The 15,455-nt window shown below is 38.3% G+C and overlaps 1 protein-coding gene across 1 annotated transcript in view; it reads right to left on the bottom strand.

The window, feature by feature from the left end:
* LOC126456767 (filamin-A) overlaps window positions 1–15,455 on the bottom strand; it is an 885,319-nt gene that overhangs the window by 494,251 nt on the left and 375,613 nt on the right. Inside the window, exon 11 of the mRNA XM_050092525.1 lies at window positions 8,062–8,184. Coding sequence (XP_049948482.1) covers window positions 8,062–8,184 — 123 coding nt within the window. The remainder of the gene's footprint in view (window positions 1–8,061; window positions 8,185–15,455) is intronic.

Raw genomic sequence — 15,455 nt, 5'->3', positions numbered from 1 at the left:
TTAGCCATTTTGCACTTCCTGTCATTTCATTTTTGAGACGTTTGTATTCCTTTTTGCCTGCTTCATTTACTGCATTTTTATATTTTCTCCTTTCATCAATTAAATTCAATAGTTCTTCTGTTACCCAAAGGTTTCTACTAGTCTCTTTACCTATTTGATCCTCTGCTGCCTTCACTATTTCATCCCTCAAAGCTACCCAATCTTCTTCTACTGTATTTCTTTCCCCCATTCCTGTCAATTGTTCCCTTATGCTCTCCCTGAAACCCTGTACAACCTCTGGTTCTTTCAGTTTATCCAGGTCCCATCTCCTTAAATTCCCACCTTTTTGCAGTTTCTTCAGTGTTAATCTACAGTTCATAACCAATAGATTGTGGTCAGAGTACACATCTGCCTCTGGAATTGTCTTAAAATTTAACACCTGGTTCCTAAATCTCTGTCTTACCATTATATAATCTATCTGATATCTTCTAGTATCTCCAGGTTTCTTCCATGTATACAACCTTCTTCCATAATTCTTGAACCAAGTGTTAACTATGATTAAGTTATTCTCTGTGCTAAATTCTACCAGGCGGCTTCCTCTCTCATTTCTTAGCCCCAATCCATATTCACCTACTATGTTTCCTTCTCTCCCTTTTCCTACTCTCGAATTCCAGTCACCCATGACTATTAAATTTTCGTCTCCCTTCACTACCTGAATAATTTCTTTTATCTCATCATACATTTCATCAATTTCTTCATCATCTGCAGAGCTAATAGGCATATAAACTTGTACTACTGTAGTAAGTGGGGGCTTCATGTCTATCTTGGCCACAATAATGCGTTCACTATGCTGTTTGTAGTAGCTTACCCGTACCCCTATTTTCCAAATCATTCTTAAAGCTACTCCTGCATTATCCCTTTTTGATTTTGTATTTATAACCCTGTATTCACCTGACCAGAAGTCTTGTTCCTCCTGCCACCAAACTTCACTAATTCCCACTATATCTAACTTTAACCTATCTATTTCCCTTTTTAAATTCTCTAATGTACCTGCCCAATTAAGGGATCTGACATTCCATGCTCCGATTCGAAGAACACCAGTTTTCTTTCTCCTGATAATGACATCCTCTTGAGTATTCCCCGCCTGGAATTCTGAATGGGGGACTATTTTACCTCCGGAATATTTTACCCAAGAGGACGCCATCATCATTTAATCATACAGTAAAGCTGCATGCCCTCGGAAAAAATTACGGCTGTAGTTTCCCCTTGCTTTCAGCCATTCGCAGTACTAGAACAGAAAGGCCATTTTGGTTAGTGTTACAAGGCCAGATCAGTCAATCATCCAGACTGTTGCCCCTGCAACTACTGAAAAGGCTGCTGCCCCTCTTCAGGAACCACACATTTGTCTGGCCTCTCAATAGATACCCCTCTGTTGTGGTTGCACCTACGGTATGGCTATCTGTATCATTGAGGCACGCAAGCCTCCCCACCAACAGCAAATTTCAGCTTTCGTTTTGCTGTCTTCCGTTGCCAGACCAGACTGATCAGTGAGTGACTGGATGGAAGCCTTTGACCCGCTTACCGATTTTATGTAAGACCAGAATTTCCTTGGGTTTTCAGCAAGATCTTTTGCTAAGGTATGACGGTGGTAGTGGTTGTATGCTTTGCACATCGCTCTTTTTACAGCAGCACGAATCTCTAGTCTCTTCTTCCAATCTTTCTTGTACCGCGAGTGCAGCTGTCTTTGCTTCCTGAGCATTCTCCAAACTGTTCTGTTAAACCACAGTGGGTCTTTTCCATCTGTAATCCACTTTTTCGGCACATACTTGTCCAATGTGTGATTTACAACGAGTTTAAAATTTGCCCATAATTCTTCCACGTCCATCGTACTGGAAGTAAATGAAGTCAATTCATTTACTAAGTGGGATGCTAACAACTGCTTATCTGCTCTTTCTAGTAAGAATACTCTCCTAGCCTTCTTGACTGACTATTTAACTTTTGTAACCATAGTCCTAATGACAACATTATGATCACTAATCCCTGTCTCAACACAGACACCATCGATGAGGTCTGGTCTGTTCATGGCTACCGGAACTCTTTGGACCTCTATGCAGTATTTCCTTCTGTACTCATATTGAACATGGTTTGTTTTGCTATTTTTTATATGGGTCCCAAATATTTCCTATTATTGTGCTCGCAATGTTCTGCAAACTGGATCTCACTTTTACCTCCTTTGGAATATATAATATATCCTACAGTCTGCACACTTTATTTTATAAATCCCAGAATTATTAAATTGGTTCTTTTGTGCCACACTCCGTTCATGCCTTAATCTGTATGCAATTTGCCCTTCATTCCAATATGCTACAGCTATATTTTTTCCAGGCAACCAATACAATAATTTCAGTGTGTATAAAATCAAATGTGCAGGTGGGTAATAAATATTACACAGGCTAATGTGGGCTGAAACTTTTAAGATCTATTATAAAGAACACTGTGGGCACGATAACAGAACAGCATTTGGGATATACATAATAAACAACAAACGTGAACTGCAAAGAGCATGCTAATGAATGGAAATAATGTACACAATCCCAAAGAGTTTGAATCTGAATGTTCTAGAATAAATTGAGGGTTAAGCTCACTGGATAAAAATCTGGGAGAACTGTTCAATGAACAAAATGATTCTGCACATAGTAAATATTATGAAATTTTGAAAGATCAACGTATGTTTTGCTATAGGTAGAGAATGCTTCACCACACATCTGCTGTGGTGGTTCACCACGCATTGGCAGAGCTGAATTTGGCATGATGGTGCTACTCTCAGCCTGGCTCTTATAGAGTTCCATTTATGCAGGTTAGTAGAAAAGGAAAAACAGGGTACACACCTAAATTTTTTAACTAGGCTATCTCCCTTTATCAAAATATATTTGTTAATCTAGGAAATCCTCTGAAATGCTTTATATTTAATGCTCTGAAATTTTTTATGTATAAATTATTTCAGGACTGTAGTTTTAAATCCATCAGTAACACTACACACTTTGGCACCAATCAAATTTCTTTTAAAATTTCAATATAAAGCATCAGCATAGAACTATGGCTTATGGTACCTTACAGTAAAACTGATAGTTCTGTTAAAACTAAATACTCTGCAAATAAAATGAATATATTTTAATTACAAAGAATTTTTTTAGTTCTGTAATATTGCAAACATAGGATCAGAACCCATGCTATTTAAGAGATCTTGATGGGTAATGCTGCCTCATATTAGGCAGTTTGAAATAATAAAAACAGAAATTGGCAGATGGAAAGTAAGCCTGTTTTAATTTTATTTGCATAAAACAAGCTTTCTGTAAGCTACATTTCTATTAATCACAGTTGAAAGAAGCAAAATATGCTTACACACAACGTTTTAGTTTTGTGCTATTTATCCAATTCTTTAAGGCTGTGGATTGTAAAAACTATCAGTACAAAAATCCTATTATATTTTGTTGACTTAAGATATTATAAAGTTGTGAAATATCTTTTTGACCAAAAAAATATTCCTATATCTTTTACAGCAATACAGTGACACACAGTGATGAGATAAAGCTGGAATGAAGCTCAACCTGCTTACTCTTAGTAATAAACATTAGGACTACTCTGTTATATGCGTTGAGCACTTCCAATCGTGCTTTTACAGCAACACAATTTTGGGTCACGACACATCAAAGAAATCTATTAAGAGTGGTAAAGATGTAAAATTACAAAATATATCCTATTACGTAGCAGAAGAAAGGGAAGATTGTTGCTATTTAAAGGCCCATCAACAACAAGGTCACTAGAGACAGAGCACAAACTCAAACCATGAGGCAGGAATCATTGTAGCCTTCATTTTAAATGATTTAGGGAAACCATACTAAACCTAAATATGAATAGAGAGACAATAATTTGAATTTTGGTCCACCCAAATAGAGCAACTATGCCTTTAACACACATAATTCTAAGTTGAAAGGAAGATTCACTTTACACGGCCTCAAGTATTCTGCAGATGAAAGAAAAGGTCAAGTGGATAAAAAAAATGTCAATGTCATATGACATTGAGGGTGGGAGGTAGGGGGGTTCAACTGTCAGTTGGAAAGCATGTTCTTCCTCTGCACACATTGGCTTTCCTTGTGGATATGTGAGAGATGTGTCACATGTGTATTTGTAGAGTGTAGGTGAGTGTTTAGGATGCATGGACAGTACAGTGTTATGTTTGAGTTGTGTGCTGACGGTGAGAGAAGGGAGGGTGAAACCTGGTGCCCACAGGTGCCCTGGTGCTATCGAATAGCACCGAGGCAGCTGCTGTCACATGCTCTCACTTTGTGAGATACAACAGAGAGGTCTGAAATTAAATCCACAACATTCGCTCAAAGACTGTTGATCAGGAACTTCATAAAGCCACCTTTCATCCCCTTGCTGGCAAAATACTGACAGTTGCAGTAGATCAAAAATATTTTAAGGGTTCCAGTGCACTGTGAATCACAGACACTGATGAATCCCAGAGAGTTATGTGCAAGAATTATAAAGTTGCTGTTCAACTTCCTTTTCCTTGCAGTTTTAGCAAAATATTAGAAGTATTTTCCAAGACAATTTTTGACTGATTCTCGACTTGGATTTGCTAGAAATCAGACGCTTGCTAACATATATATGTTAACATAATAAATAATTGTGGAAGTTAATTGAGATACAACTTCTGTGTTCTAATTATTCTCAACCTAGACAATAACACATATTTTACAATTATTTCTTTTCAAAAAATTTGTCACAGTAGTTTTGTGCTACAGTGTAACATTTGTGAAGGCAAATACATAGGACAAAGAAGCAGGACATTTTATGTCAGATACAATGAACACATGAGAACCTGGAAATATGGGAGAAACCATTCCACATTTGCAGAACACCTAAGAGAATACACTCCTGGAAATGGAAAAAAGAACACATTGACACCGGTGTGTCAGACCCACCATACTTGCTCCGGACACTGCGAGAGGGCTGTACAAGCAATGATCACACGCATGGAGCAGCGGACACACCAGGAACCACGGTGTTGGCCGTCGAATGGCGCTAGCTGCGCAGCATTTGTGCACCGCCGCCGTCAGTGTCTGCCAGTTTGCCGTGGCATACGGAGCTCCATCGCAGTCTTTAACACTGGTAGCATGCCGCGACAGCGTGGACGTGAACCGTATGTGCAGTTGACGGACTTTGAGCGAGGGCGTATAGTGGGCATGCGGGAGGCCGGGTGGACGTACCGCCGAATTGCTCAACACGTGGGGCGTGAGGTCTCCACAGTACATCGATGTTGTCGCCAGTGGTCGGCGGAAGGTGCACGTGCCCGTCGACCGGGGACCGGACCGCAGCGACGCACGGATGCACGCCAAGACCGTAGGATCCTACGCAGTGCCGTAGGGGACCGCACCGCCACTTCCCAGCAAATTAGGGACACTGTTGCTCCTGGGGTATCGGCGAGGACCATTTGCAACCGTCTCCATGAAGCTGGGCTACGGTCCCGCACACCGTTAGGCCGTCTTCCGCTCACGCCCCAACATCGTGCAGCCCGCCTCCAGTGGTGTCGCGACAGGCGTGAATGGAGGGACGAATGGAGACGTGTCATCTTCAGCGATGAGAGTCGCTTCTGCCTTGGTGCCAATGATGGTCGTATGCGTGTTTGGCGCCGTGCAGGTGAGCGCCACAATCAGGACTGCATACGACCGAGGCACACAGGGCCAACACCCGGCATCATGGTGTGGAGAGCGATCTCCTACACTGGCCGTACACCACTAGTGATCGTCGAGGGAACACTGAATAGTGCACGGTACATCCAAACCGTCATCGAACCCATCGTTCTACCACTCCTAGACCGACAAGGGAACTTGCTGTTCCAACAGGACAATGCACGTCCGCATGTATCCCGTGCCACCCAACATGCTCTAGAAGGTGTAAGTCAACTACCCTGGCCAGCAAGATCTCCGGATCTGTCCCCCATTGAGCATGTTTGGGACTGGATGAAGCGTCGTCTCACGCGGTCTGCACATCCAGCACGAACGCTGGTCCAACTGAGGCACCAGGTGGAAATGGCATGGCAAGTCGTTCCACAGGACTACATCCAGCATCTCTACGATCGTCTCCATGGGAGAATAGCAACCTGCATTGCTGCGAAAGGTGGATATACACTGTACTAGTGCCGACATTGTGCATGGTCTGTTGCCTGTGTCTATGTGCCTGTGGTTCTGTCAGTGTGATCATGTGATGTATCTGACCCCAGGAATGTGTCAATAAAGTTTCCCCTTCCTGGGACAATGAATTCACGGTGTTCTTATTTCAATTTCCAGGAGTGTATAATGACAAACCAGCCACTGGAGAAGACGACATGAAAATAATTAGAATAAACAATAAAAAACACCTCCTAATCCTGCAAGAAAACTATCACATACAGAAAACTAAAGCAGAAAGGAAAACCTATTGAATGATCAAGTACACATGCCAAACAATTCATTGTTTACACAAATAGATAAAATAATTGAATAACACTCACAAAGAGGATATCTAATATAATAAAAATAATAATAATAATACCACCAAATACCATAATACTATCACCCAACACCCTTTCACTCACTTATCCATGAATCCCTCCATACAACATTGGAACCAAAAGTCAAATCAGCTGTCACCAAAGATTTCAACCACTCTCTAACAGTTATTACATTCATAGTCAACACACTCAACTCAAACCAGCAAAACAACCCCCTCCCCTAGTTCACACACACACACACACACACACACACACACACACACACACACAGAGTTATGAACATCATGAATAGAAGGTGGTTTCGAATGTATACTTTATTAGGTTGGCAACATTCAGGTAAACAAACCGAAGAGGAGGAAAAACATAATGAAGTAGCAATACTTGCATTGTTAAAAGCACAGAGTTCGAACAAATAGCTATATCTAATGGCAAAAGAATAATAGCACACCACAACAAAGAAGAAACAACATGGTGAACAGTGTGAAAAAGTTAGGAATTGAAAATTCTGCTTATGTTTCAGAAATAAAATGGTAGTGCGGTCTCCAGACCAGATGAGAGAAAATGCAGATCAGAGCAAACCGTAAGTATTTACTTATTTACATACAAAACTTGATGTGAACTGTTTGATAATCTAAAAAACAAACTGTATCGTTATAGATCCCATTGAAGATGCCTTAGATCAAGAAAAAGGTGAAATGTGTCTGGGAAAAATAAATTAAGTTGCAGCAAGAAAAGACAGTTTTATTTACAAAACAAATAGAACACTAGTATCCACATGAAAGACCATTGACAAGATCCAGATTTAGAGTGCTGTAGTTGTCTCCAATGAGAAGTTCTGATACAGCAGGTCACTATTTCTCCACAAGATGGAGCAAATTTGCATCCTGGCTGGCGTAGATGCAGCATAGCACAGCGGTTAGCATTGCTAACTGGTTACTGTGGCTTGTCAGTTGAAACCCAACCACCAGCAATTATTTCTTACCTAGCGTTTAACATTTCTGGAAGGTTCTTGAAACCTGTTTGTATATTCCGGAATAATCACTTTTGTATAAATAGCTGGATTCCGGAATATTTGATGTTCGTATAAACAGCTATACTCTCCACCCAGGAATATAGTTCTGTTCCATGAACATAAGGAATAAGCTTTCAGTAGCAAGTGATGTATTTCACTGATGACTCTGCTTCCAGATCTTGACTTGAGTGTGGTGAGTGTGGTTACAAGGTGACATCAGTAAATCCTAATACCGGAAGTTCCCCCCCCCCCCCCCCTTTCCCCTCTTAAACAACAAAACATTATGCATATTAAGAGAAATGGACATTTGCAGTAAGAGATACATTCGAGCTAGGATTCCTGAGGGAAGGTCAGTGGATCAGTGGAGCATCTTGTCTCGAGGTCAGAGAATAGGATGTTGGTGATAATGTAACTCACATTCATTAGAAAATGTTAATAGATAGCTGGAGGTGGAATTATCTGAGGATTTGCTCTCTGGAAGTACAGTATATACTCCGGTAACCTAATTACTTACCATGTCGAATACTTCGTTCTTTCCAGGAGTCTTGCTGTACATTGGAACTATGGTGGTGCACAGTTGGAGAAATAGATTTGTCTCTTGATCTCTGACTTCCAACACGCAAAGTAAATGGAGATCCTGCATGAAAATATTGATAAGTAGATCTTAAATAAATATGGTATTTTGGTAACTAAAAAAAAAGTAATAACTTGTCTTAAGATGAAAGCTCGCAGATATTCCTCAAGATTGCAGTTTTTCCTTGAATGTGTACTGAATAAGCAATTACAGTCAAATTTTTCTATAGTTATCATGTTTTCTCTTTTAGACAAACTTACATTTTCATTTCAAGTTCTTCAAATTAATAATTAAGACGAAGACTCATTTTCATCCTCACTGCAATAGTAATTATACACGATGGAGCAGAGGAAAATAGTGATTTTTAAACCATTAATACTCAGCAGGGAGTGGGAGTATTGATCTTGGGTGACCTCTTGCAGACAGCAGAGACAAGGCAGTTTCAGTCACCATGCAGCATAGAGTATTACTTGTTTGGTGTCGACCAGTTTTTTAAGAACAATGATTTGCTGGTCCCAGTTCAACATGTCCAAACTCTGGAGCAATGTAGACAGAGTGAGAAAAGCAGTTTTCATTAGTCTGAAATGATCCATTAGGCAACAGGCTGTAACACTGGGTACGTAACATCATTCGCTTCATCACACCTTACATGATGATCTCAAATTTCATTCATACAAAATAATGATCATCCATTTTTTGTGCAACACACAGAATTTTATGACATAATGGACATCATTTCTAACAATGATGAGCAAGGAAGCCCACATCTATGTGGATGGCTACATTAATGTATAGAACTGGCAATAATGGGCATCAGAAAACCCATGAGAGCTACAATAAAAATCTTTCCAAAGTTCAAAAGTAAAAGTATCACTAACATAGAGACTGTCAATCCCCACTTTTTTGAAGAGGGGGGAATTGCAATTAATGTGACATCTGCACACTAGATCGAAATCCTGCATGTAGAAATGGAAAGGCACCATGTGAACGTCATGGAAATGTGGTTTCAACACTATAGTACCACAGATTACATGGCAAGATCATCCACAGAAGCAGTTCAATGAATGTTTCCTGAACATACCATTTCGTTATTCAATGATGCTCTTCCTAAATCTTGGTAAAAATTTTAACTGGAAGGTACAATACATTACTTAGCAAATAAACTGAACAGCTTGGCATTTGCAATGTGCATTTTGTCAGGTGCCACAAACATGGATACCAGAAAGATAGTTCATCATTGCTACTTTGAGTCAGTTATTCGTCATGGCATAATCTTCTGGGGAAATTTAGCAAATGTCACTAGACTCCTGGTATTACAAAAGAAAGTAATTAGAAACATGTTTGTTGCAAAAAAATGGGAATCACGTCGACCACTGTTAAAAAATCTGTCCCTTCACTTTGCATATATGAAGTGGTTGTGTTCTTATATAAAAATCAACATACACTAGACACTTTCCGTTTTGACCACAACTACAGCACTCGCCACAGAGATAATTTCAAACTTCCAACACATTGTTTAAAACTTTATGCCCAAATGCCAGAGTACATGGGGTTAAAAAGTTTCAATAAAATAAAAGGCAGTAATATATTTAAGATGGAGCTTGGTTCACTGAAAAGGATGCTCTTTACTCTTCTGGTGGAAAAGTGTTTTTATTCTGTCAAAGAATCCATTGAGGACAGCTTCACAGTCTGAACACACGGATTGTATTACATATATTATTTTATGTACTTGTGTAGCTGTCACTTAGAAATGTAAAACATAATGTAAACTTTTGTATTTCTCTTAAAAAAGAGAAAAAAGTTTCTTTTTGTAAATCTTAACATGTCTCCTGTACATCAAATCAAATAAGTTGAAAATTGTATGTAATGAGACGAATAAATCACATATTGATTTGTTGCTTCTTTTTGTAGGGATACCAAAATTGAGAGTGTATGTGAACAACCCAGACACAGACTTGAAAATGCCCATTAATCCAGATGTTGAAGCTGCTTTGAGTGAAATGTAGTAGGCAGCTGTGCAAAGCTTTCAGGGGAGGCTCCAGATTTGCATCCAACAAGAAGCATGTCATCTTAATAATGTGATTTCCAAACCTACTATACGTATGTAGATTTCAAAAATTCAACTATGTACAATTTTTTTCTGTTTTCATTCATAATTTTTCTAGTTTTACTACTGACAATAAAGTCAACATTTAAAAAAAACTGAAAGCTGCTGCTTCTGAGATTGTTGAAATTAATAAGCTTTGCCTTGACCTTTAGGCGCATAAAGCTTCTTATGAATAACTACTTTTACAAAAAATTATGTAATTTAAATCTGAAAAGAAATTTCTGTTGAGACATTTAAAATAATTCTAAACTGACTACATCCTGTTCTGGAAAGATCTGGAAGCTATGTTCATAATACATAACGTAATTTTGGCATGAAGCATGTTACAGTTACTTAAGAGTAGTATGAGATAGCTCAGAATTGCTTTAGAGTAGTGTCAATAGTGTTGAGGGTTGCTTTCGAGTTGATTCAGACATGTTAAGATTGAGAGTGTGGATTCAGTAGCTCTTGAGTTTGATCCATGTGACAATCTGAGAAATTACGGTCTTTGTCTTGTGTAGAAATGTTGCACAATGTACTTACTTATCAACTAGTGTCATAGAAAATGTGTCAAGAATGTAAAAATAAACTGATATGATGATAAGAAAGTAACAATATTCCAGTGGCTTCATATTGCAACACCTTGGACCTAATAACTGGAAAGCATAAACAGGAATAAAAAAGACTCACTAGATGAGATAGGCATAGCAAGATAAATAATATTTATCTGCTAATATAATGTTTATTCCCTCTAAAAACTATTTAAACATTGAAGCTTTCTGGCAGATTAAAACTGTGTGCCGGACTAAGATTCCAACTCGGGACCTTTGCCTTTTGCGGGCAAGTGCTCTACCGACTGAGGCAGCCAAGCACAACTCACAACCTGTCCTAGTGTTGTTGTCACATTGACGACACTAGGATAGGCAATTCAGCTAAATAAATTTTATGTCTGTATATCAAGGGTCATTTAATAGTAAGGAAGGGAACATTATATGTGAATGCTTGTCCGTGATTAAAACAGTATCAGCTGGAATATTGATAGTGTTCTCATTTCAGAAAAGAATATGAAAAATGTTGATACCAAATAACTTTTTCTGCATATTATGGGCCAAAGAAACATAAATTGTGGATATGATGAAGTAATGGTGCAAGTGGGAAAAGTGAAATGGAACCTTAAGTGTACATAGACTACGAGTAAATGAAAACCAAGAAAAATGAAACAAATCATAACTAGAGTCAGTGGATGAAAACATAAGATAAGCACAATTTACACAAAAACTACAGTGCTATGGGGAAAAATGTTTCTGCATAAAATTAAAATGTTACAATCCAAAGGTCAAATTATGTGGGAAAGGGGTGGGGGGTTCAAATACTTGTCAGTATCTGTCTGACAATAGAGGTGACATTGCTGTGGATAGGTAAGAAAGTAGATAGGGGGTTAGTTTAAATTTAATCTCAAAGAAAGTGAGAGGACTGGACACACAAATTGCAAACTTGAAAATGGAAAATGAAAGTAATATTTACATAAAAAACAATTAAGTTCCAATTTGGTAGATCAAATATCAGAATGGAGGAGAGCGATGGAAGTAGGTTTTAAAAAGTGAATGATAAATTAGACATTGTTGGAAATAGAATTACAGTTATCACAAACCAAGTAAAAACTAGTCACAGTCCAATTGTTAAAGAAGAACAATATGTTGTAGAAACTGGTAACACAATCCCACAAAATCATCACTTATCTAGCACTGCTCACATGGTGACAAAACTAAAGTTGCTTCTGTTAAAAAAGACAAAACAGCACAAGATCTGTTTAGGATAAATGAAGACTCAGCATTAGTAGCCAATAAGCTTTCTGAATCAGTTACCTGTAAATCAGTATGGAGAAAAGTATATGAAGTTTTCAAACACAAATTTTTTCCTCAAAAACTTTTGTCATTCTCCAATAAATTACAGTGTGACTGGTGGACATTGTAACAAAAAGAATTTTGTAATCAGTTTAGGAACAGTAATTTATATGTTTGGAATAATATTGCAACTCATTAACTGCTTACAACTGTATGATGATAGCAGTGGCATGAGAAATAGTTTTGGTAGGAAATGGCTTAGATGTGCCAATTATGGTATTGCCAACTATAAAGTATTAATACCCTGCGAAAATCTTCAAAGTTGCCTTACAAAATAAAGGCATAGCTGCATATAATTTAAAAAAGTGGAGGATTGTTTGGTGTAAAATAAAATAGTGGATTATTTTTTTGTTCATTTTTGGAACACAATCTATGACCAGCTTAGAGACTTTTCTGCAGGACCTAACTGTCATTTTGCAGGACAGTGCTAAAACACGTACAGTGCAAGCTGATAGTGATTTGTTTGACTGATAGGGCTGCTAAGTCTATACCACCTACTGCATTCCCCTGACTTAAGCCCTCGTAAGTTCAACTCAATTTCTAAACTGAAGGAAACACTTCACGGCATTCACTTCAGAACTGCTACAAATTTGTCGGGCAATGGCCCATGCTGCTAGAAATGTCAACACAACTGGCACTGCTAAGAGTATACGACTTCCACATCACTGGCAACTGGTTATATACAGTGCTGGTGACTACTCTGGAGATCAGTAAAACTTTGAAACACGTTTTTATTTTGTACAAGCTGTAAATAAATAGTTGCCACTATTAAAGTTCCAACCCTCGTATATTATTATGCCTCAGTTTTCATGTCAATAAATTTCTTTTCGCATTTATAATTTGTCTAATGGTAATTCTAAACTAACTACATACCCTTGTAGAACGATATGGAAGCTATATTTGTAATAATTAATGTAAGTTTGGCACCAAGCACAGTACAGTTGCTCGAGAGTAGCATGAGACAGCTTCAGAGTTGCTTTAGAGTAGCATCAGATAGTGTGGAGAGTTGCTTTAGAGTTGCTTCAGACATGTTAAGATAGAGTGTGGTTTCAGTAGCAATCGATTGCAACACATCAGACCTATTAAATGGAAAGCATAAATAGGAACAAAAAAGACACCCTAGACAATGAGACAGTCGCAGCAAATAAGTAACATTTATCTGCTAATATAATGTTCAAAAATTATTTAAATGTTGGCAACACTTGACTAATCAATTCAACATAATAAGTTTTGCTTCTGTAAATCCATGAACATTTAATAGTGAGGAAGGGAACATTATAAAATGTAGGTTTAATGAATATAAAGCCCTTATGATAAATTATTACTTGACATCAAAGTTGTGGTTTGCTGTACTTTGGACACAGAAAATGATTTAACATTAAATTATGAATCCACTTATTCAAAGCTGTTAGTTCCCTTTATGATACACATTAATTCCCAAAAATGAGAATATGAAAAAGTTTACCTTCAGCTAGAGTTCTAACAATTTTTATTAGTAATCTCCCAATATAAATCATGGCTGCTGACAGCCAGCATATATTTAAAACTACCGGCATGTGCCGATTATTCTCCACAGCTGAGCAGATTACTCTGTTCTTCATATCTGTTATATTATAAGAGGTAAAAAGGGAAAGAAGCAAACAATGTGAAGAGCTATAAACAGACATGCTGCTTTTCTTTTGTGTTTCTTAGCATCCCTGCTTAATGTACTGTCGACTTACTGCCATAACACAGATAACAACAACTAGAATTATCTGTGTGTTGCTGTCATGGTCTTCAGTCTGAAGACCACTTTCATGCAGCTCTCTACACATTCTAACCTGTAAAAGGCTCTTCACCTATGTGTAACCACTGGAACTCACATCTTCTTGAAGCTGCTTACCATAATCAAGCCCTGGTCTCCCACTCCAACTTTTAAATCCCACACTTCCTTCCATTATCAAACTGATTCTGCCTAGATGCCTCAGGATGCATCCTATAAACTGATTCCTTCTTTTAGTCAAGTTTTGTCTTAATTTTTTTAAATCCAGAATTCAGTCCAGTATTTATTCGTTAGTTATTTGATATATCCATTTCATCTTCAGATTATTTTGTATCATGACATTTAAAATGGATCTACTTTCTCCTTATCTGAGGTACGCATTGTCCACATTTCTCTTCTACAAAAGGCTACACTACAAACCAATACCTTCAGAAAAGACTTCCTGATATTACCAAATTTCCCTTTTACAGATATGCTTCTCTTGCTATTGCCAGTCTGCATTTTGTATCCTCTACTTTGGCCATTGTCAGTAATTTTGCTGCCAAAATGGCAAAAGTCATCTACTTCTCTTAGTGTCTCATTTAGTAATCTAGTTCCTTCAAAATCACATGATTAAATCTGACTACATTCTATTACCCTTGCTTTACTAATTTTCTTTCTAAATTTCTCCTCTGTTTTTTCACAGCTCTCTTAATACACAGACTGAATAAAACTGAGGATAAGCTACAACCCTATCTTTCTCCCTTCTTTATAATGAAAGTCTGGTTGCTGTACGTATCCTCAGAGTCTCTCGCAGTGGCACACCTGAATAAAATCTTTTTAATCTACATGGCATGTCACTTCAAATTAAATGTTCATGCTTTTGATAGCTGTCTCTGCCGTCATCATCAGGAGTACAAAACCACTGAGTGCAAAGGCTGGCACAGTGCAAAAGCACCATCTGGGACATTTGAGAGAGGGCTGAAGTGACAATGGATAGGCAGCTGAGATGGGCAGCTCACAACAGCACTCATCTGCTGCAGGACCAGTGATGTGAGGGGGTGCGAGGGTTTGACACCACATTTGAAACTGTTGCTCCCACTTCCTTACAAGTGTTAGGCATCTGTCTCTACTTTGCTCAATTTACAGAGCCTATCCCTGCAGTTTACTCCAATCTTGGCTGCATCCTTTATAAGAGAATCTAAATATGATGATGCATACGCCAAGATTCTCATCTTTTCAAGTGGTATTTTATGTCCATTTTGCAGGCAATGTTAAGTGCAGTCAAATTCTAAAGGTCCCTTCTTTCAGCACATCACATGCGCTTGGCAGAAAGGTCAGCAACAGTGCAAATAGTTTGTACTATGCATATGCTACTGCATTCACATGTGATAACATACATGCCAGGAATTCAAAGACCTATATTGTCTTTAATGGAGTGTAACGTATCTCACATCTTGTAGGTAAGCAGAAATACTCATATCAACCTCTGCAGCACACGTCCTGTCTTGTCGATCACTGTCCCACAAGGGATCCGGCCATCTAGTCCTCGTCCGCCAATCTGATAGACATCTTTCATCAGTGACACCTGAAAGCATTAGCA

Source organism: Schistocerca serialis, chromosome 2 (genome assembly GCF_023864345.2).
Source record: "Schistocerca serialis cubense isolate TAMUIC-IGC-003099 chromosome 2, iqSchSeri2.2, whole genome shotgun sequence".
Taxonomy (NCBI): Eukaryota; Metazoa; Arthropoda; class Insecta; order Orthoptera; family Acrididae; genus Schistocerca; species Schistocerca serialis.
Note: the sequence above shows the minus strand (reverse complement) of the source record. Positions and strands in the feature narration are given on the sequence as shown.